Source organism: Hippopotamus amphibius, chromosome 6, assembly GCF_030028045.1.
Source record: "Hippopotamus amphibius kiboko isolate mHipAmp2 chromosome 6, mHipAmp2.hap2, whole genome shotgun sequence".
Lineage (NCBI taxonomy): Eukaryota > Metazoa > Chordata > Mammalia > Artiodactyla > Hippopotamidae > Hippopotamus > Hippopotamus amphibius.
The window spans coordinates 160,666,819-160,689,278 of NC_080191.1; the positions used below are offsets into that span (position 1 = coordinate 160,666,819).

General features: G+C 46.8%; 2 protein-coding genes across 5 annotated transcripts in view; one reads left to right on the forward strand and one right to left on the reverse strand.

Annotated features, from left to right (window-relative positions):
• Positions 1–11,168, forward strand: part of MAP3K13 (mitogen-activated protein kinase kinase kinase 13) — a 171,391-nt gene extending 160,223 nt beyond the window's left edge. For 2 of the 4 annotated variants that reach the window (XM_057738620.1, XM_057738621.1), the window contains 4 exons: positions 725–1,511; positions 3,565–3,635; positions 6,383–6,680; positions 7,527–11,168. In XM_057738620.1, coding sequence (XP_057594603.1) covers positions 725–1,511; positions 3,565–3,635; positions 6,383–6,680; positions 7,527–7,628 — 1,258 coding nt within the window. In that variant the 3' untranslated portion in view covers positions 7,629–11,168. Of the gene's footprint in view, positions 1–724; positions 1,512–3,564; positions 3,636–6,382; positions 6,681–7,526 lie in introns of those variants that run through there. The other 2 variants (XM_057738623.1, XM_057738624.1) reach the window with 2 other exon arrangements.
• A 3,567-nt stretch (positions 11,169–14,735) lies between these two features.
• TMEM41A (transmembrane protein 41A) lies at positions 14,736–22,371 on the reverse strand. The gene is made up of 5 exons (XM_057739149.1): positions 21,784–22,371; positions 20,091–20,244; positions 17,879–18,040; positions 17,366–17,504; positions 14,736–15,665 (listed from the first exon to the last, which is right to left on the reverse strand). Exons 1-5 carry the CDS (start codon positions 22,224–22,226, stop codon positions 15,445–15,447), a joined length of 1,119 nt encoding a protein of 372 aa, XP_057595132.1. The 5' UTR covers positions 22,227–22,371; the 3' UTR covers positions 14,736–15,444.
• Between the last annotated feature and the right edge of the window lie 89 nt (positions 22,372–22,460).

Genomic DNA, 22,460 nt, shown 5'->3' on the forward strand with positions numbered 1-22,460 from the left:
TATGACGGAGGGCAAATACCCATGCCTTGGCTTATTGGCACCAAGCTGAGGGCTGATACTATGAGGAAGAGGTCAAGAAGGCTATAGGGTAAAATTAGAATTTAAAGGGGATTGAGGGACTTTCCTGGTGGCGCAGTGGTTAAGAATCCGCCTGCCAGTGCAGGGGACATGATCCCACATGCTGCTGAGCAGCTGAGCCTGTGTGCCACAACTACTAAGCCTGTATTCTAGAGCCCTCAAACCACAGCTACTGAGCCCATGTGCTGCAACTACTGAAGCCCTCATACCTAGAACCTGTGCTCCAAAACAAGAGAAGCCACCACACTGCAAGGAAGAGTAGCCCCCGCTAGCTGCAACTAGAGAAAGCCCATGTGCAGCAACAAAGATCCAATGCAGCCAATAAGTAAATACATTTTTTGAAAAATAAAAATAAAAACAAGATTGAGTACTCAGTGAGATACAGAATAAAATCCAGCAGGAATAAAGGGAATCCTCAGCAAGTGGACATGTAGGTTGTTTCTAACTTTCTGCTATTTTAAACAATGCTGTAACATAACATCTTCCAACATACATCTTTGTGCGCATCCGTTATCTCCATTGGTTAAATCCCTGTGTATGTAACTGCTGACTCAAAGAGTATGTGTATTTTAAGGCCTGAGGTACATTTCCCCAAACTCAAATGTGTTATCATGGGTTTAAAACCCAACCTATTCTTTTCTCCCAGGCCAGATCTGTTGCGATCTGAAGGTATCCCCAGCGTGGAAGTGGCTCCCACTGCATCCCCTTTGTCCGGAAGTCCCAAAATGTCCACCTCCAGCAGCAAGAGCCGACATCGGAGCAAACCACGCCACCGCCGCGGGGGTAGCCGAGGCAGCCACAGTGACTTTGTGGCGATCTTGAAAAACCAGCCAGCCCAGGAAAATTCACCCCATCCCACTTCCCTGCACCCAGCTCAGTCCCAGTACCCTTCTCCCCATCACCATAATCCTCTGCAGCAGCAATACCAGCAGCCCTCTCCTGCCACGTCTCAGAGTCACCATCCCAGACTCAGTGTGCACGGACAGGACATTGCAACCTGCGCCAACAACCTGAGGTACTTTGGCCCCGCGGCAGCCCTGCGGAGCCCACTCAGCAACCATGCTCAAAGACAGATGCCTGGCTCCAGCCCTGACCTCATCTCCACGGCCGTGGCAGCAGATTGCTGGAGAAGTTCTGAGCCTGACAAGGGCCAGGCTGGCCCCTGGGGCTGTTGTCAGGCAGACCCCTATGACCCCTGCCTCCAGTGCAGGCCAGGACAGCACGGGTCCTTAGACATCCACTCTGCTGAGCCGGTGGGGAGGAGCCCCAACCTTTCCAAGCCACCAGCACACAATCCCCTCTCGGAAAACGCCCAAGGTTCTGAGAAAATGGAAGGAAGTGAATTCGGCAGCTGTCAGTCTGCATCATCCCTTGGCACCTCTCATCACACCACCCCCCCAGTGCTACCTCGAAAAGCAAGACCCCTTCAGAAGGTAAGGTGTAGTGACAACAGTGGTGTGTGTCCCTGCCTTCCGGTAGCCTTCTCTGTCCCCTCTTGGAGATTCCTAAGCGCACATTAACAACTCCTAGGCTTTGAGAAATCATGCAGTAACCTTGTTTAATCCAGCATTTCCCTCACCTCGTTGACCATACTGCCTTTTTACAATAACATCTATTAATCCCCATGAAACTAGCCTGAGTTGAAAGCCAGGCTTTTCCACTTGGTACCTTTATGCACGTCGGTTTCTAATCTATAAAATGGGGCTAATAGTGGACCCTGCCTCATTTGGTTGATGTGAAGATTAAATGAGTTAGTACGTGTTAAGCATTTGGAATAGGACCTGGCACATAGCAACCTTCCAAAAATGTGAGCTCATCTTGCTAATGCGTTAAAAATAACACTATGTAAGAAAAGTCTTTCGCACACAGAAAACACCCACTCAGTTCTAACGGTTGTTTCACATCATCAGCATTCATCAGGAGTTCAGTTTGAAGGAATGAACGTGTCTAAAATGCAAATGAATAATGTTTTGGTCAACTAGACATTTACTAGAAAAGAAGTTGAAGCTGAAGGCCACTGTCTCAGAACTGTATTTCTTCCGCCATATACGGTGCTGCTGCTGACTGAGCTTTCCCAGAGATGAGCTGTGTTGCAGGTAGTGCAGTGGATTTGGCCTAAGTCATTCTCTGCTCCTCTGACCCCTAAGGCCAGTAACATATTTTTTTTTTTGGTAACAACTTTATCAAGATATAATCCATGTACCATACAGTTCTCCCATTTAAAGTGTGTAACTCAGTTCTTTCTACTCAGAGTTGTACAGCCATCACTGCAACTAATTTTAGAATATTTTCATCACCCCGAAAAGAAACCCTGTACCCTTTAACAATCACCCCATTCCCCGGTCCCCTCCCAAGGAACATGTATGTTTGAACCGTCCTGATGCCATTTTGAGACATCTGTGGGTCTGCAGACCACGGGACACACGTTTGTCCTCACTAGAACCGCACTCCCACAGAGCAGCTCAACTTCTCTCTACTGAGATACACTCCAACGGGTCCTCTAGGGGTAAGTGCTCATCTCCGCAGTCAGGATAACTCCATCCCTGTCTTTCCTACTCAAAAAAGCACATCAGAATACAAATAGGTAAAAGTGATGGATTGTTAGAACTGACTTTAAAAGTAAATTACCCTCAATTTTTGGTATAGCTATTTGGACCCACTTACCCACCTCACAAGGGACTGTAGTAATCCTTGCATCATGATGCTGTGATTAAGGACAGTTGATCTTAAGTGTGGCTGTTCCTGTTGCCCTGGAGGGAGATGGGATCTTCCCACACAGGGAACATCGTGTTCTCAGATGGGACACTCACCCACCCTTCCAGATCAACCACAGAGCCCCAGAGATGGCAAGGCCTCTTGTCCCAACCAGAAGTCTCTGTTCTCTGCCCACATGCTGACTCAGTCATGTGCTAAGCACCTGCTTTGTATGCGGTGTTGTATTAATGGTGGAGGAGGAATACGATACAAGATGGGGTCTGACCCTAAATAATGTGTCTTAATAGTAGAGATGATGTAAGCATAATACTTATAATATTAGTGAAAATGTGATTGGTACATAAAAGGGGGAAAGGTAGTTGTTGGGCTTTGAAGAACTGAAAGATCACCTCTTGTTGGAGTCTCTATGTCAGAGCCCAGAACCACTAGTGACAATGCTTACAAGAGACCGCCCTAAAATCCAAGACCTCTTCTCCGTTTTCCCCTCTTCTTCGCTCACATCTGGTCGCTCTCATGGAGGCTTCACCTCCCTAAGGGCAAAGATGACCCAGTCTTACCCATTTCTATACGTCCTCCAGCATCTAGTGCAGAGCCTGTCATCATGGACAGCCAGGGAAGGTTGCTAAATGAATGAATGAAGATGTATGCATTTAAAGGTGACACTCAGCAAGCTACCACTCAATGCCTCTGATAATTAAATCTTTTACAGGGAGTGTGTGTGTGTGGGAGAGAGAGAGAGAAATAAGACTCTTTTCTCCTTGTTCTCCTCAGAGTGGAGATGACTCCTCTGAAGAGGAAGAAGGGGAAGTAGATAGTGAAGTTGAATTTCCACGAAGACAGAGGTAAAACCAATAAACACATGTGATTGCTTTCAGTGTAATCAGGGAGAATCCTGAGTTTGCCGCACCTCCAGTTTGATCACAGGCCACTTTCTAGCAGCCAGCTTATAGGGAAGTTTGAACCTGCTGTGTTCATGGTTTCCCACTGCCCACTTTGGCAGCTGGCTATGCACAGCAGACACTGGTTTATCCAAATTGACTAGACAGGAGCTGCAAGATGGGGAAAATAAATATGGATTCAAGGTTACAATTGAGAATATAGTGGGTAGTTTGTGAGAGATGGCTGTGCTGTTTTATGGGTAATTTTACTGGCCTCTAGCGTACCCCCCTGTATTAGTCTGCTCAGGCTGCCATAACAAAATACCACAGACTGGCTGACTTAAACATTGGAAATTTATTTCTCCCGATTCTGGAGGCTGGGAAGTCCGAGTCCAAGGTTCCTGGTGAGAACTCTCTTCCTGGCTTGCGGACAGCAGCCTTCTTGCTGTGTCCTCACGTGGTGGTGGGGAGAGAGGGAGACCTTCATCTTTTAAGGCCACCGTCCTATCAGATTAGAGCCCTTCTTTATGACCTCGTTTAACCTTAATAACCTCTTAGAGACCCTCTCTCCAGATTCAGTCACATTGTAGGTAAGGCTTCAACGTACGAAGTTTGGGAGGATACAGTTCAACCCATAGCACTCTCCATGCCTTGGATTTTATTCCTCAAGTTAAGTATAATTAAATGAACTGAGTCCTCCTTCAACCCATCCTTAGAAATAGCTTCCTGCCTGGCCAGCAGTGATAATTTTGCTTTTAGGACTAAAGAAGGATCACACCTCCCTACTTCTAGAATTAAGAGCTGCCCTTATGTAGAAGTATGGAAGGTAGTTTTCCTCCCAGGAAGCCTTTTCTGCTAATAGGCATCCTGTTTTTAAAGAAGAAGGCTCTAAGAATCCCCCAGGAAGGTTTGTGTACCTGCCCAAAACCAGGAATTTCCTGAGACCAAGGGACTTCCAGTACTTTGATAAATTGTATTCTGGGTCCCTATGCTGTGCATAAAATTTAAATCTGTTCTCATCCCCTGAGCTATTCCTACCACATTGTCATTGCTGTCTTGTTTCCTCGGACGCTATGTTTTCCCCTATGCAGTGAGACTGAGCCTGAATAAAATATCTTTTCATCCTCTGACCTCATTCGACAAGCAGGGCATCACGGTTATGGTCTTCCCAGCTTTTGTTCTTGTGACCACCATTAACTCAGCCCACCTGATGGCTTCCCACCTTTCTTTCTTGCTATGATGCAAGTTTTGTTTTTATCTCACGATTTTGCTTTTTATATTATAATATTCTTCTCCTTGTCTATTTTCTGGATTACCAGCCTTGAGAAGCTGTGTGCGTCCTACCTTAACTTCTCTTTCCCACATGGGCTTCTTCCATCTTTAAGAGAGAGGGTCTTTAAGAGGTAATTAAGGTTAAACGAGGTCATAAGGGAAGGGCTCTAATCTGATAGGTCTGTGGCCTTAAAGGTGAAGGTCTCTCACTCTCTCTCCCCGCCACCACGTGAGGACACAGCAAGAAGGCTGCTGTCCGCAAGCCAGGAAGAGAGTTCTCACCAGGAACCTTGGACTTGGACTTCCCAGCCTCTTTTATGTGTCCTTGACACTACCCCCGCTGCCAGCCCATCACCTGGCCTGCCCATCAGCCAACCTCAGATCATATGCCATCAAAATCACTATGTGCTAAGAGATACAGAAAGATCAGACAATGACAGAGGGAAAGGGCAGTCTTCTTTGTTATTTGTTTTGTTTTGAAGTCAGTATAAGCTAACAGTATTCTTATTTACTAGGCTTCTTGTAAACAATGGAAAAGAAATGAGGAACTTTTGTAAATCCCCTCCCCGCCACCCCAGAAGCTTTGCCACATCAGAGCTAAATCCCAACATTACCTGAAATGAGCCACCAGCTGGCTGGGCAGTGCCCACAGCTGCAGAGTGAATGTTCCTTCCAAGCTCATTTCTGTTGAGGGTCAGTCAACAGGGGTGGTGACAGCACTCTGCCTTCCGGGGCTGCTGTGCCCAGGAGGAAATGCAGCTGCTATGCCCGAGGGAGGCGGGTAGAGAGGGACATGGAGGCGGCATGAGTAGACCTGGCCCGAGCCCAGCTCTGCCATGTGGCCTTGAACAAGTCACTTCCCTTCTCTGCCTCTAGTTTTCTGTTCTGGGAGCTGAGTCAGACCAGAGACTCTCCAAAGCTTCTTTCACTTGTGAGAATCTAGGTGGTTGATTCTCTGTGAATAAGAAACATAATTTCAATGTGAACATTTCCATACCACACAGGTGTACACAGTGTGATTAGGCTAGCTGATTTTCTCAAAAACCAGCAGTAGCATCAGCTTTGGAGTGTTGTGTGGAGCCACATAAACATATACACCAAGCAAAAAGGGAAATTCACATTTAAACAGTTTCTACCTTTCTGGATTTGACTCTCCCTGAGGGGCAGGAAAAAAACTAGATCACCGTCCAAATCTCTGGAAAAAAATATCCAAATGAAATTGTCTCACCGAACATTTCAATCAAGGCTGCGATTGAAGGACAAGAAAAGGAAAGTAGGGACTTCCCTGGTGGTCCAGTGGTTAAGACTCCGCACTTCCACTGCAGGGGGCGCAGGTTTGATCCCTGGATGGGGAGCTAAGATCCTGCAGCATACCGGAAAAAAGGAAAAGAAAGTAGCCATTCCCAGGACTAAGTTCCTCTGGTTCTTTGTGCTTCTAGGCCCCATCGCTGCATCAGCAGCTGCCAGTCATATTCAACCTTTAGCTCTGAGAATTTCTCTGTGTCTGACGGAGAGGAAGGAAATACCAGTGACCACTCAAACAGCCCTGATGAGTTAGCAGACAAACTTGAAGACCGCCTGGCAGAGAAGCTAGATGACCTGCTGGCCCAGACGCCGGAGATCCCCATTGAGATATCCTCGCATTCGGATGGGCTCTCCGACAAGGAGTGTGCTGTGCGCCGCGTGAAGACGCAGATGTCTCTGGGCAAGCTGTGCGCAGAGGAACGTGGCTATGAGGTGGGGGCTTCCCCTTCCTTCTCCTCTCATCACTGTTCCCTTCCTGGGGCTCTCTGGGTTAGAATATGCTCAAGTCCCTGGGGCCTTTACGATTATCATCTGATGTATAAGATAAAACAGCTGCCTCCATGAAGCAAGTAGAAGTACAAAGATAAGAGAGCTCCCCGAAGTGGGGACAGTTCTTCCAAATGAAGCACAAACACAGAACTGCTCAGGAACCCTTCATTCCGAGATGTAACTCAAGCATCGCTTCCAAACCCATCTCCCAACCTGGTTAAGGGTGTGAGCCTCGCTCCTCAGTGTCCCCACCAGCCCCTGCGTGCTGTCAGAGCACATGTAACACTTCAGCTCACATACAGTACTACCTCCTGAGAGGCAGGATAGCCTAGTGGTTGGAAGTGTAGACCCTGGAATCTGACTGCCTAGGTGCAAATCTCAGCCTTTCCACTAACTCACTGTGTGACGTTGGGGAAGCCACTTAACCTCTCTGTAGGTCAGTTCCCTTATCTGTAAAATGGGTATGCTAGCAGCCTCTATTTCGTAGGGTTGTTGTGAGGATTAAGTGAATTAATAGATGTCTACACGCTTACAGCAGTGCCTGGAATGTAGTAAGCACTGTAGGTAGGGCCCTGGGGGCACGGTCTGCACCCTCATCACCGTCATCATAATTGCCATCCTAGTCTCTATATGTCTTCTTTCTCCATAAGCCCCTCAAAGACAGGACCTGGTCTCATTTATCTTAGCCAGCAACCCAGCACTGCTCCTGTCACACTCAAAGTGCTCAATATATGTTTCCTGAGTGGTTGCAGAAAGGAATTAAGGTTTTATGTTGTCTTGACTTTGCAGAATCCTATGCAGTTTGAAGAATCGGACTGTGACTCTTCAGATGGGGAGTGTTCTGATGCCACCGTTAGGACCAATAAACACTACAGCTCTGCGACTTGGTAGTGGAAGAATACGCACCCTGAAGATCTCATAACTAAACTGGCATTTCAGATCCATCCCACCCCCAGACTCTTCTCACTCTCTCCCTGCTTTTTTGTCTGGGATGAGAGCGGCCCCATTTTTCTTACCCCTAGAAATGAGTTGCAATAACAGGAACATGAGACTTCGCAAATCTCTGGAAAAAAATATCCAAATGAAATTAAGTCTCACCGAACATTTCAATCAAGAATGGCAGGGATCTATTTTATTGAATATTCTAGCTACTGTAACATTGATATTTATTTTTGTTTGACATTTTAACACTTTGTACTGTAAAGAGTGAACTATATATGACAGAGAGAAAGACAATAATTTCTTGCAAAAAAAAAGAGAGAAAGGAGGAAAGAAAAGAAGTGGAATTTAGGAGCACCATCCTTGGGAATTTGTGGGGCCAGGAGGTATTATTGCTACTTGAACAGGGGACCAGTTCTTTTGACCATAAGTGACTGAAGAAGAGCCAGAGCAAGACATACTCTGCTGTCAAGGACAGCAAAAGAAAAGCAATCCCAGGTAACCTGTGAACAGACCACATTAAATTCAACCAGCTTGTCCAGTTGGGTGATGGAAAAGACCTAGAAAATTTTGGAGACCAGATACTTGCACCCAAGGTCTTTGAGGGCATGTGCTTCCTCTAGAAGGAAAAAGAAAACTGTGTACGTGGAAGCTGATCTCATTTTTAAAATTTTAAGCAGTATTTGGTAGTGAGACTTACAGATAGTATCCAACCTTGTCCTTGGCAAATATTCCGCTTTTTAATGCTGTCAATGTCATTACCTTGGCAAGTGCATTACCCTGACCAATGTGTTGATTTTTCAAACTCAAGTGCCATTTTCCTGTAGCCTGTTTCCTTTCCATCTATTGACAACTTCTTTTAGGGAGAAAGGGGGCAGGGGAGGGAGAGCCTGAGGAGGAGAGAAGGAGAAGACAAAAAGAGAATGCCCAACAACGCTGGAAAAGCAAATGTGGAATTTGTAAAAGGACATTCTCAGAATGTCTCAGTTCAACTACGTGCAGAAGATGGGATCACCCCTCCCTGGAACCAGGTTGCTTGTCTACTAGAGTTTAATTGATTTAAACAGAACAGTCCTTGAAGGCAGCTAAGAGGTGTATGAGTGTGCCCAATGTCCAGTTCCAAACCACCCCCCGCCCAAGTTTTAATTTGTTAACTCATTCTATCCCAGAAGCTTTAGTGACTGGCTACCACTATCAGAGTAAAGGCAAAAATAAGCAGCTTGCAAAGGGCAACCCCTCCCTTACTACAATAGCATTTTTGTTAAATGCTACTTGTAACATATACTTGGATCAATGTAGTTTTCAATAATTGGATTTGGAAATTCATAGAAAGAACAACTGATGCTAAGCAGAGATTGGAAAGATTTTATATCGTCCAAGGCATGAGCTCCTTCCTGTCTCCAGGGTCACGGGCTCTGTGAAACAAACCAAGGTACTTCATGGTGCCTCGGCTTTAAGGAAATTTTTATCTAGAATTTTATATAAAAACAGATGTTGGCCTAGTTCCTGTCTGTCTCCAAAATCAGTTACTGCCAAACAACCTCTCTCAGCTCAAGACCTGGAGAGGGTGGCTAGACACTTTGATGTTGCCTCAGACTGCACTTCAGGAGAGACTGACATACACAGGTATTAAACCATTTCCAGTGCAGATGAAGACATCACCCTCCTCTGGGTGTCACTGATTGCATCGGCCAAAGGAAAAGGAAAGGAAAAGCAGGAGGGAACTTAGAGCAGTTCCTTTTGCTTGTTTGATCCCTCCATTTGTTTACACTTTATGTTGAGACATTGATTTAAAATTTAGTGTCTGCAAGTTATAGCTCTTAGGTAGGATGAAGGAAAATGTTTAACTTATACAGAAAGCAGTATTGTTTCATTAAATTATTCCATTTTGTATAAATTCTGTAGCTGGACTACATGAAAGATCTTAAGTTATGGCATTATTATTGTTATTTTATTTTATAATAATTATTCTCATTTTCTGTCGATCAGAAGGTGTGGTTTATGGTGTAGCACAATGATTGTGTTTATTGCTAACCGTGAATTACTATGGATTTTTATGAAGGAATGAAAATGGAACTGCCATTTGGGAGCTCCCTGGTATTTGTCTTCGCTGTATCCCCTCATTTTCTGTGTACAACAACAATCACCTGAGGATGCGGGCACTGCCCTGAGGTCCAGTAGGTACGCTGTGATTTTGACTTGATCACAAAAGCTCCTAGGTAGGCACCAGATGACTGAGTGGCAGACAGAGTTCAAAAGCTGTACCCATTCTCAAGTTGCTTAAGAAATAAAATCATGGAGCTACATTAGAAGCACAAAGAGAATTATTTAATGCCCTGAGAGGAGGAGGCCTACAGGGAATCTGCCTGAGGCCTGTAGGGTAGATAGTTTTGAGAACTGGCAACATAGTTTGTAATGTCCTTCCTGTGAAATCCCATAAAACCAACCTTTTTCTCCTAGTGGAGAGACTGAAAAAAGGAAATAAATAGATGGCATGACAAAAAATGATGTTATCTCATAGCAAGACTAGAGGAATTCTAGAATGAGGCTTAGTCTCTTAGTCACAGAGCTGGAAAAGTACCATATTTTTCATCCTCTGACTTCAGACCACACCATACTGTGAATCTCTCTGGGTCATTACTTCTGAGAACAGAGAGGCTACAACTATGTGTCCTTTTTCATTTTCTTTTTTTTAATGTGGACCATTTTTAAAGTCTTTATTGAATTTGTTACAATATTGCTTCTGTTCTATGTTTTGGTGTTTTGGTCACAAGGCATGTGGGATCTTAGCTCCCCAACCAGGGATTGAACCTGCACCCCCTGCATTGGAAGGCGAAGTCTTAACCACTGGACTGCCAGGGAAGTCCCTCTTTGTCTTTCTGTCCAACATAAAACACTGACCCTTCAGCATGTCCAGGTCTTGCCCACCTGTAGTGGCCAAAGAGAAACATGAAGGTCAGCATGTCTTACCCCTTTTAATGACGGTCTTCCTGGAAAACCCACTCCAGTACCTCATAATGTTGATAACTTTTTTGAATTCCCATCTTGACTGTCTGTCATGATAATGCCATATACCTGTCTGGATTGACTGTTAATGAGTGTGTTAGGGTAGCAGACGGTGTTGAATCTTCAAGTCATTCGCTGTATTGTCAAGAGTTGAATAAAGTTCCACATTGAACATTTTACTTATTTTTTAGTAGAAGTGACTAGAGGCTTCAGAGAACAGTGTCTTTAGTCTAGGTTAGAAGAGCAATGCCTTCTCTATCCCATGCTTTCCTTCACTGCCTGTCTTGAAATAACCAGGACCGTTTTGAATTGGTGTTTCTTTGAGAACAACTCCACAGTCATCTGAAGAGTGTGGAAAGAAGAGCTCAGGGAATTTAAGAGCTAATTCTTCAGTCTGACAACTGGGCAACAGTGCTCTAAGGAAACTCCCAGGACTATGATTTCAAGCTTCATTGTTGATCAAAAGTTTAACCCCCTTGAGATGAATTCCACATTCATTTAGCACCTGGTTTTCACTGACTGCAAGATAATAAGTTTTTATTTTGTTGCAGATGGGCATTTGGTTCTGATTCCCATCTATTTCTAGAACATGTCCTCTATAATAACAATTCCTCTTACAATTTTGTGGCAGAGGGACTGAGAAGCCTGCATTGCCCTTTGAAGTTATAATAGACCTTACCACCACTAAAGTTTATACCTGTTGGCGAGATTGTGGGGAGCACCTACCCAGAGAGGTGAAGGTGCTAGCTGTGTTGTATGATGGTTTGGTACGACCTGCTTGAAGGTCAGATATTTTAAAACTTTAGTATCGACAAATCCATCCTTCTAGAATTATGGATATTTTAAGCAGGATTTAATAAGTACACTGGACTTCAATTTCAGGGCCTCATTGTACTAAATTTTCCTCTTACCCTAAGTAATAATAGATTTAGTGGTTTGGGGTTTTCCTGCTCCAACCCAATTTTAAATGCTCTCTCCCACTGTGGAGCATTGACATTTTTTCAGTGTGAATGCATCCTTTTTGATCAAAAGATTTACCTGTTTTTTCCATGCCCTTATGTCTCAGTTCCCTCCCGCCCCACTTCTTAAATGTTTCTACTTGAACTTCCTGTGACTGAATTCTACAAATTCCAAGGAATTCCCACCTTGCTCTGCAGTATAGGGCGCTATGTTGTGTTTTGTTTTTCTTCCAAGCCAGAAACCAAAATACCACCTCATACCCCCATCTACCATCTCCACCCAAGATACCCAAGACCATGTTGTTTGTTGATCACCATATTTTCTACTGAGCCTGGACACGTCCCCAGAACCTCTCAGCACAGCACTTGGAGCAATAACTAGCACTTGATTGGAATTGGTGTGCCAGGGGAGATCTGTTTGCCGTCCCAGCTCTAACCTCATAATTAACTTCCTAAGGTGGTTTGAGATCTTGAGCTAGCCCTGACAGGAGGTGACAAGATGTACCAGTGTACTCCTTATAGATGCCACCCTACGGCTATCAGGGGGCAGCACCAATGGCAGGAAAAAGGCCACGTGCCTCCACCCACTGCCCTTTGGAGTACGATTCCAATTGAATATTGAATTCCAAAATCTCTTCACTTACATCATTTGTGTTAAATGAGCATGTTCCTCCACTACCTTCTGTAAACAGAAAGTTAATATGTCCCAGTTACTTGCTTCTTCCTTAGACTCTGTGAAACCAATGTACCAAAACAATGTGACATTCTTTTTAAGACGTTGACTTATACTGTCAGTATGAATTTAGTGCCTTTCTAGGCAGCAAGATTTTTCTTCATTGCTGATTTCATAGAATAAATGTCCTAATATACTCACACCGCCAGTGTTCTCAGCCTCACAGACTAGCACATAAGAATCACATTAGTCTGCTTGTTTGCATGTCACAGCCAATATTGCAAGCGCCTATTCAAACTGGAACGAACTAGATTGCCAAGTGGAGGACCCTTGTGGAACCTGGAACACTTCTCAGGGACGGGTGGCAGAAGAGGGGGACTCTGAGATCACTGTTCTGAGAAACAGGGTTACCCCCAGAAGAGTTGGGTTAAGGCGTTTGTTAACTGTTACGTGACCAGAGCACACTGGCAGGATTTCACCCAGAGCCAAGCCCCAAGCAGACGGCAAGGCCACTGTAAGGAAACTTCCAGCCAAATCCCAGGCCTGCTCTCCAGAGCCACCTCACAGCACTCAGGGGAACGCTGGCTCCTGGCCCCAGGCTGCTGCCCAGAGACCAGGCAGACAGGGTCCTCCGGCAGTTGCAGGCCAGAGGGAACCCCCACCAGGAGGTACAAGCTAGTAGGAAGAAGCCCCTGTTGACCACATTGCCCGGGCAGCTCCCTAGCTCCCGCGTGGCCACTTCTCAGACTCTGCAAGTGGGATGACCCACTTTGATTCTTGACTGCAATCATTTGAGTTCAACGTGGAGCAAATTAACGTCTTTTTTTGTAGCCGAGTCTCCGAATGAACTCCTCACCCGCGTCCTCTGTGGTCTCTGGTACTGTCAGTCCCCTGCTCCCTGTGCGGGTTCTGGTGCCGGCTCCCTCTTTGTATTCAACAATTGTACAGTAATGGGAACAAGAGTGACTATCAAAGCAAACAAATGCATGGAATTAAAAAGTGTACGTCACTGTGTTCTGTCCTGTCTTTTCCTTAGGTACTGTTTGTGTCCTGAGAGCTGCCTTCACAAGTCTTAGTCTTTGTCAGAACTTAAGGGAAAGGAAGACTTCACATGACTGGGTTTCCTGCAGCCAGGAAAAATAGGTGATGGGAAAAGCTGGTTTCTGTGGCTTTTTCATCAGACACATCCACAGAAGGAGGAGATGACCATCATTTTCTTTTGTTATTGTCCCTTCATGATTATTCTGTCCTATCCTAGACAGGCACTCTGCTTCTTCCCTATCGCTTTCCTGCTGCCTATCTTATAGCTACTTCTCCGGTATTAGTATCCGACTTAAAATATGCGTAAGGAAAAGGCAAAAATGAAAATCTCGCTTCCAGTGTATACAACTGGTAAGAACCCTAAGAGTAGAAAGCTAAGATACCACCTTGGATTATCTGATTTTCAGCCAATCCCGATTCCCACTGAAAGTTAGCAGCATGTACAAACACACACCACACAGAATATTTATATCCATTTATTTGGGAAATTGCTTTGCCTGTAAACTCACAACTGATAAGGCACATTGTTGCACAGTCATGGGGGAGGAGGGAGAGAGACAAATCCAAGGATCTGGATAAAGGGCAAAGGGCCGCGCTTTCAACAGTGTAGAGAGCTTCCCTGTGTCTCCCCTTCCCTCCTCCTACCTCAGAACACAAAGAGCCACGGATCTCCAAGTCCAGTTGGCATCCTCCTCACTCCCACTTACTGTCAAGCTTCTTCTGAAGCAACACATCCTTAAAAATGAAGTCCTTGTTGTATTTTTTGGATTATATCACGTCCAAAAAACACTGCTTGGGAATCCATTCTTTGTACTGAACAGAACTATTCCCAAGAATTCATATAGAACAATTGGTCTACATTAAAGCCTTGGCAAGATTCTTGGCCAAGCCAAATCAAAAACCCAGCAGATGGTGCCCAAGGGCAACAGTTCTGATAAGAAATGATGAGTTACTTCTGTAGGGTACAGGATCCCAGAGTTGGTCAGTTTAGGTGCCAAGGCCCTTCTGTCCTTGGAAGCATGAACCCAGGTCTGTGCCAATTCAATACTGCAGCCATAGGAAGCCATGACAGCTACAGATCATTAAAATACAACACAACAAAGTAATCTAATTTCCCCTTTAATTTCCCTCAATTAAAGGATAGAATTATCCCTCAGTTATTCTCAGGAAATGACAAAATGAAAAAAAGCATTCAGAGGGTATGCTGGCTGATACTGGAATGTACCGAATCCATTCTCCCAGCAAGACAGGAGGGATTCCCACACAGAAAGGACAGACTAGAAAATGTACTGACGGTCATTTGGTTCAGGTGAGTCAAGGGTTCTGCCCATCCACATGGGTAAGAACTTCTCCAGAACATATTCATAACATACAGAGTTTGCTCCATTGATGTTTAATAGTCTGTTTGCAATCAGCTGAATTGTCAGGACATGCAACCAAGAGATCTGACATATGTGGTACTATCAGTGCATTTGAACATAGAGCATCACAGCAATCACTGTGGTTTTGAGCCATACATGGAAATCCTATGCAGTTCGTCAGCTTGTTTCCCGTGATTTATGGAAGAGGTAGGTCATCAGCAAAACAGTACAGAGGAATCACTCTTCAGGAGACTAACAAGATGAAGAGTGGGGTCAGTGTTGTGGGTTCACATGTCATTATCTACACTAATCATGTCCACGGGGGATGTAAAAGGATAACACCTGTCACAACAGCCGATCACTGCGCGGAAGAGGCACCCTGGACAAGGGCAGCCAGCATCCTCTTTGGAGGCAGCTCAGGGCTTGGCAAGAGGCAAGTACAACAGACTACCTTGAGTTCCTTGTCAATCAATAAAATACAAACAGGATTTGCTAGGAGGCCATCCGTCTTGCAGAGTGTCCTACTAAATCAGGGCTGATTTGAGAACCTGATATAATTCACCTTCTAGAGCACAGAGTGTCCTTCACGATAACACAGTGCACACAGAAGAATAGTGTCCACATCACCTGTTGAGAATAATTTAAAAACAATGAGGGGCTTCAGAGGACCACACCCATTACACAAATAAACAACAGAGTTCAAGGATGTGGCAACCAAAGGATCCAGGTCACGTGTCCTTTCTACTATTTAGATGGTAAGCGTTGCTTGTTTCATTCAAATGTAGGTCTTTCTGACTAAATTTTTTAATGAGGGTTCCAGGAACTAAGGCCACTAGGGCAATGGCCAACAGCTTAAAGGCAGTTTCCCAGGAGAAAAGAGCATCCAGAGAGGTAAGGGTTGACAGGATGGAGCCTGTCTGCACACAGATGAAATTATATGGGATCAAACCTGGAAGAAGAAAAGGGAGAGAGCCTGTTACTGGGGAGCAGGGAAATCAAGAACAATAGTCCTTCAGAAATGTCACTAAGAATTCGTAACAGTGACTCCAGCTTTGTACTGTTTTTGCCCAATTCCTGACCCCTAAACATATTACCTCTTTCCCTTCTTTTTCACTCGTCCCCTTCCTTTCCTCACTCCCCACATACATTTGCCTCATTCAGCAAAAGGACTTGAGATGGTTTACAAAAAATACATATACTACAGTAAGATTTAATTTTTTTTTAAATAGGAAAAAACAAAATGAAGAATAAAACAAAATGAGAGAAGGTAAACAAAGTTCAGTTAGTACGCAGGCACAAATGCATAAAGTTCACTCATTTGCTAGTGGGGTCCCCAGATTTGGTTCTGAGTGTTCAACAGCCAAAGTGGAGAGAAGCACCAGCATTATGAGGTTTACAGTGTGCCTGATAAAAACAAGTTTCTTAGAAGCAGTAGTACTACGCACATTCTGTAAGAGGTCATCAAAGCCACTGGATCCTAAAGGTCTGACTGGTGGCCTGAGAGGCTGGTTGTATAACGATCCCCTGGTGAAGTTGTTAAAAACACATCCTCAGCTTCCACCCCAGGGATTCTGGTTACCCAGGTCTGGGGTAGAACCCAGGAACCTGCATTCTAACAGCCTCTCCTGACCCCTCTCCCAAGATTCTGATGATCTTGGGATCATCAGATGACCCACTCCTCTAGGAGATGATGCCTCAAGATCACAGACTCATCAAGGTCACACAGCTTGTCAGAGGGGGAACCAGAATCCCGGTCTGCAGAGACTTTCCAAGCCTCGTGCCAGCTGGATAGTTACAGGCTGCTAACGGAGGTGCTGAGGCACTCTGTCTAAAAGCCGGTCTGACAGAATTAGCTGTGGTAGATTCTGCTTCGATTTAAGATCTCAGCTTCTCTCAGGAATTCACTATTAATAACAGCTGCTCAACCACAGATCTGTCATGTTTGAGCCAGAGCCCTGAGTAATCTTTCCTTCCATGTTCTAAAGGTTTAAGAGAGGCAATCCTTGCCTCAGGCTTAGAGAGAGTGGTTTACTTCCAGTGTGGAGAAAATAATAGTGATTTTACAGGATGTTAGCAATTTTACCATTCAGATGAAAGTGGTCCAAAGCTCCTACTTAGCGAACACTGCTCTAGTCCTGGCCCCTCATTTGGCCAAATGGCCCATTGAGGGAAAGGCGCTGCTGAAGGTCATACCATTGTCAAAAGGCAAGAAGGAACCGCACTAGTACCAGCTCTTCCTAAGGCAGATCTTAATCGAAATAGGGGCCAAAGCCAAACAGGAAGCCCCTTGCTCTGACCCTTCCCCTGCCTCCACCTTCCCTTCCACCCACGTACCCTCACTCCAACTCTGATTTTACTGAGCCCTTACTATGGGCCAAGTCGGGTGTGTTACACAGACGACTCTCCTAATCCCAGGGCCTGGCACCGTACTTGGCACACAATAGGCATTAAATACAGTTACAGAATGAACAACCCCTATTTTTTCCAGAAGTCTTTTTATGCGTTTTCATGTTCAAGCCTGAGCAGATCTGCCATCAAGAACAATTACTTTAGATAAGGCCTGACGATGCTTTTCATGAGCCTGTGCTTGCAGAGGCAGGCATGTGCCCACGACAACTGTGAGACTCAAACCTACCCACCACGTCTTACCGATAAGAACAGAGAAGAAGAACTGCACGATGGGGATGTTTAGAATCGGGGCTGAGAGGTTCAAGAACCAGTTTGGCGTCATGGGGAAAAGTCTCAAAAACAGTAAGAAAAAAAACAAGCTGTTTCTGTTCTCCTCCACCTGTAGCCAAAGAAGACAAGGCCATTAAGAAGCAGAAAGAATCTCCAGATATTGAAAACCTGTTGCTGCCAGGCACTGGTCTACATACTTTATATATTCTGTAAATCCCAGGGGAGAGATTGTTTTCCTCATTTTTAAAATGGACGTATGTGAGGCTCAGAAACATCAGGAACCTTCCCAAAGACACCGAGCTGGTAGAGATGGAGCTGGGATTTGAGCTCAGGTCTGCGTCTCCTGGAGACATCAACAGAACCCCTGGGACCTCCAGAGGCAGGGCAGAGGAGCACTGTGGGAAATTCCTGACCCTTACTCCCCTCAGGGCCACATGGTGACTTTCTGGGGGCCTGGCCCTCGGATGTACCCCCTCGCCTTACCTTCCTCTGCAGCAGGGCCACTTTGTCAGGAAAGTAGGAGACCACCAGCTGTTTGCCAAAAACACTGGAGAGCAGGTAGCAGCATGTGGCACCCACCGAGGTCAGCACACAGCACAGCAGAAGCCCCAGCCATGGCCCAAACAGAGCACCAGCTAAAACATTCTGCAAAGAAAACAAACCTTCTGCTGTGAGAACATCTGGCAGCTACCAGCCATCTCGTCCTGGAGCCCAAGAGTCCTAGGTTCCCACGTCCTTCAGTGATTTTCCTGGACAAAACCCAACTCCCACTCTAAAGAGATGAATGAAAAGTGATGAAAGAGCTGGGAACTACAACCCCGGCCTCAGTTTCCTCACCTTTAAAACAAGAAGAAGATTAAAACCTCAGAGGGGAAGACAGAATTAAACGGGAAAATCCGTGTATACAGCACCCAGCCTGCCGCGTGGGCTGTACTAGGTCCTGCAAACCCTGATGCTCTAGGAAGGCAGAAATGAAACTCACAAGTTATTTCTGCTATTTTAACACAAACCATGAATTTTCCATCAGTAAGACCACATAAGATAAGCTGTCTCGTTTCCTTGCTTCCTGCAGGAATTACATCTCTGTGGTATGCTAACACTGGGGGTTCTGTGTTGGCCAGAGTTGTAGCTAACACTCAAAAAAAGCCTTAGATTAACAAAAATGGAAAAGTGCACTAATACTTCTTAAGTGCAGCTTGGCTGGTAGACATCATCCTGCCAAACATGGAATCCAAGAGGGAAAGTAAAAGGGGGACCTGCAAGTGAGAAGGCAGGGATCTCCTCAGCACCCACTGTGTGTAATGCGCTTGACTACATGTCTGATTTCATCCCCACTACGACCCTGTGTATAGTATACCATCCTCACCCCACTGTACTGAGATGGGGTGAGATGAGGTATTGTGCCCAAGGTCACACGAGGCAGAGACAGGATTCACCCTCAGGTAGCAGCTGGCTCTTTGCCCTGAAGAGGGATCAGCTCAAGAGAGAAAGAGGTACAGGGGCAGCCCCAGGAGTCGGCCCTGACCTCAAGCACCATACACACCCCCATCCCTCCTGGCAGAATATGTTTGCATTTCTCCCAGTTTCTAACAAAGAAACTGCTTATGCGGATCCAGCCTGAGCTGAATGTTGGGGCAGGAGGGAGAAGCAGGACAGAAGGAAGCTTTCAAGGCTCCCTGCTCAGTCACCCGATCATTCAACAAGTGCCGAGGGCTGCCGTGTGCCAGGCGCACCATCACCATGCCAGCCCCTCTGCACCCACTGTGTCATTTAATCCTCCCACATAACAATCCGAGGGGGTTGCATAGGAGAATCCCAGCTCTGCAGATGAGGAAACAGGGTTGGAGAAGTTAAATGACTTGCTCAGGGTTACATAGCTGGGATTCAAACCTACCCAAAGCCGTAACATACATATACATTTACACCAACCAGCTTAAAAGGCTGCTGGGAGGACAGCACAGATTCTTCTGTATCACCTGACATTGCAACTGATAAGAAGCATCCAAGAGCCCGAGCACAAGCCCAAGTCGAACACTGCGGCCCCCAAGAGCCACGGGGCCGCCTGGAAAACCAGAGTGACTCGTCCTCTCCACACCAGGGACACTTCCTGATCCTCTACAGCCTAACATCACCAGGAACAACCTGCACCCGTTCATCAAACATTTATGAAGGCACTTCCCTGTGCCAGGCAAAGAAACACAAAGGCTGAGAATAAGGAACGGGTCCTGCCCTCAAGGAACTCACAGAGTAGTGGAGAAAACAGGTTTTAAATGAAAAACCACCATGCGGAGGGGGGGAGGTCTCAAGGATAGTGCTCCACAGCTATCAAATCCTTAGAAACAAAGGCAGCATACCTGAGAGGACAGGCAGGCTCTGGAGCTGGGCAGACGTGGCTTCAGACCCCAGCCCTACCCCCTCCTCGCCTTGCCACCCGGGACAGTTACTTAACTTCTCACCATTCATTTCTGTATCTGTAAAATGTGGATAATGGTGCCCCTTCCTGGCTCTTGGGGGAATTAAATAAGGTCGTGCAGGTAAAGCAACTAGGACTGCCTGACACAGGGAAAGCTGTCAGCAAATGGCAGCCACAGTAGTCTGTCCTCTGGACTGCAGGATCTGCAGCCTAAGGGCCCCTCTACAAAGACAGAAGGTGGCTTCCTGGGAGACAGGCACAGGAGGAGGGCAGGATACTGACCAGGAAGCTGGAACCAGGGATGGCAAAGCCCTGTTTGTAGAGGTAGGCACTGCAGAAGAGCAGGAACACGTAGGCCTGGTGCTCCTTCCGGTACTCTCGAAGGACCTCAGAGAGTTCCCGCAGCTCGGCCAGGTCCGAGGGGAACCACAGTGACCTGAGATTTGGAAAAGCAGATGGAAACAAGAGTCCAGATCAGCCTAATACCTAATAAAGTAACTTGTGTGTCTTCTTTCCAAAGTAGGTTTATAAATGTGCCCATCATCTGGTCTGCTGGGAACACACAGTTTATAGGAGGCCAGGAAAATGGATGACCTGATATAACACAGCAGAGGCAAGGAGAAGAGCCTTGGTTTGGAAGCAAGGGACCTGGCGTGCATCTCAAGTCTGCTACCATTCAGCTGTGTGATCTCAGGCTAGTTCCTGAGCCTCAGTTTCCTTATCAGAAAAATGAGGGGTTGATGGTAGATAATCACTAAGTTCCCTCTTAGCTCTCAAGTTTTATGAACTATTCTTAAGAGGCAAATGGATTAATTTCTGGGCAAGTAGGAAACATCCTAAACTGCCTTCCTTTCCAGGAGGCCCCCTCCCCCTAAGCTTTAGGCCAAGGACAATTCAAACTTCACACTGCTCCAAAGTTACTAGGTAAAACGACCGCTTTATCAGTTACAAAAGAGCCAATTAAAGATTCCCTGGGAAAGTATATTTGTCCCATACAATAAACATAATCTTCTTGATAATATATCAGGCTTGGAACCAACCCTTTCAAAGAGACTGCTTTTCACCCGGCTCACTCTCTATGGTCCTCAGCGCACTCTGAACCCTGTGCAAGGGTTACAGTGTAAAGGCTACCTTGCCTCTGCCATCTGAACAACTCTAGAATCCATCAGTGATCAATTATAAGCAAACCCTCCTGGTTCTCATCAGAATGTTTCTTAGTATGTCTGACACCCACAGCAGAGCCTTCCCAGCTACAGCAAAAGAATACAGTCACTGAAAGCAGCTGTCTTAACATTCAAACATCAGCAACATCCTTGACACACTTCCATTAACTTTATAAACAGTATGCCGACTTATCATGACAAACCAGCCCCGTAGGTATCTGTGCCGCCTCCTGCCTCACCCTGTCGGTGAGTATAAGGAAAAGCAGAGACAGCCAAGAGACAACGGATAATTAGTGAATAATTTTAAAGCTGTCCATCAACGTTTCTCCTGAAGAGAGAATGTCTTCAAGTCCCAAGGGCAGACCTGACAGAAGTGAAGTGGGGAGGACGATGGGGAGAGGCTGGGAGCAGTCGTTTAGAAGCGGCCGCGGGTCCACAGAGGAGCGAAGGTCGGATGCAAACGGGGGTCAGGGCTCGGCCTGGGAAGGCGCCCCAAGGGCGGGAACAGAGCTGCTCCAGCAGGCGCCGGCCGAGGCGAGGTGCCGCGTTTCCCTCTGCAAGTCACCACCCCGGCGGCGCCAGACCGCGCTCCGCGAGGTCCCAGCCCACCGCCAGGCGCCGGCTCTCGTCCACCCGGCCCGCCCAAGACCGCGTAGACGCGGCCCGATCTCCAGTCCCAGAGCTGAACCCCGAATCGCAGCCCCCGACGCCTGCGCTCCGGGAACCCGAATCTCCGATTCCCAGACCCCATCCTGGAACCCGGCTCCCTTCCTCTGACCCGAACCCCGGTCCCCGCCACCGCCGCCAAGCACCTGTCTCCAGCCTCCCCGGCTGAGCCCAGCGTCGCCCCGCGGGGCAGTCGCGTCGACAGCAAGTACAGGGCGAAGGTGCAGCCGGCGAAGACCAGGAGGAGGCCGAGCAGGGGGCGCATCTCGGCGCCCGCACCCGGAGCCGCCCGGCCGCGGAGGAGCCTGGAAGCAGCGGCAGGAACCTCGCTGCTAGCGGCCTGCGCCGGCGGAGCGCGTTGGAGGACGGACGGGGGCGGGGTCCGCTCCGGGGCCCGCCCCCATATCCAGGCCCCGCCCCCGACCCGGACTCCGCCCGCCGCTGGGTCCAGACTCCCGCGGAAACCTGTCTTGCGGTCGCTCTGCGCTTGCGTCTGTGCTGGTTCCATCTGTACATTTTTTCTACGTTTATCTCTGTCTCTTTCTCCGCTCATTTGCAAGCTCTCTGCCAGGCGCGAGGAGTGAATCATGAGCCCTGCCCACAGCGAGCTTGCAGTCTAGTGGTCACGACAGTATTGTCGACCACCAGCTCTAACACGAAGCAAATACAGCCCGCTGGAACCAGAGGCTCGGATCCAGCGCGGTGGGATAGTCAAAGCGGCCACGGAAATGAGAATTTCCTTTTATTGAACGCCTACTAGGTGCCCATTACCCCTAATCCTCACAACAGTTCTGCAAGGTTGGTATTTTTGTCTTTAACAGAT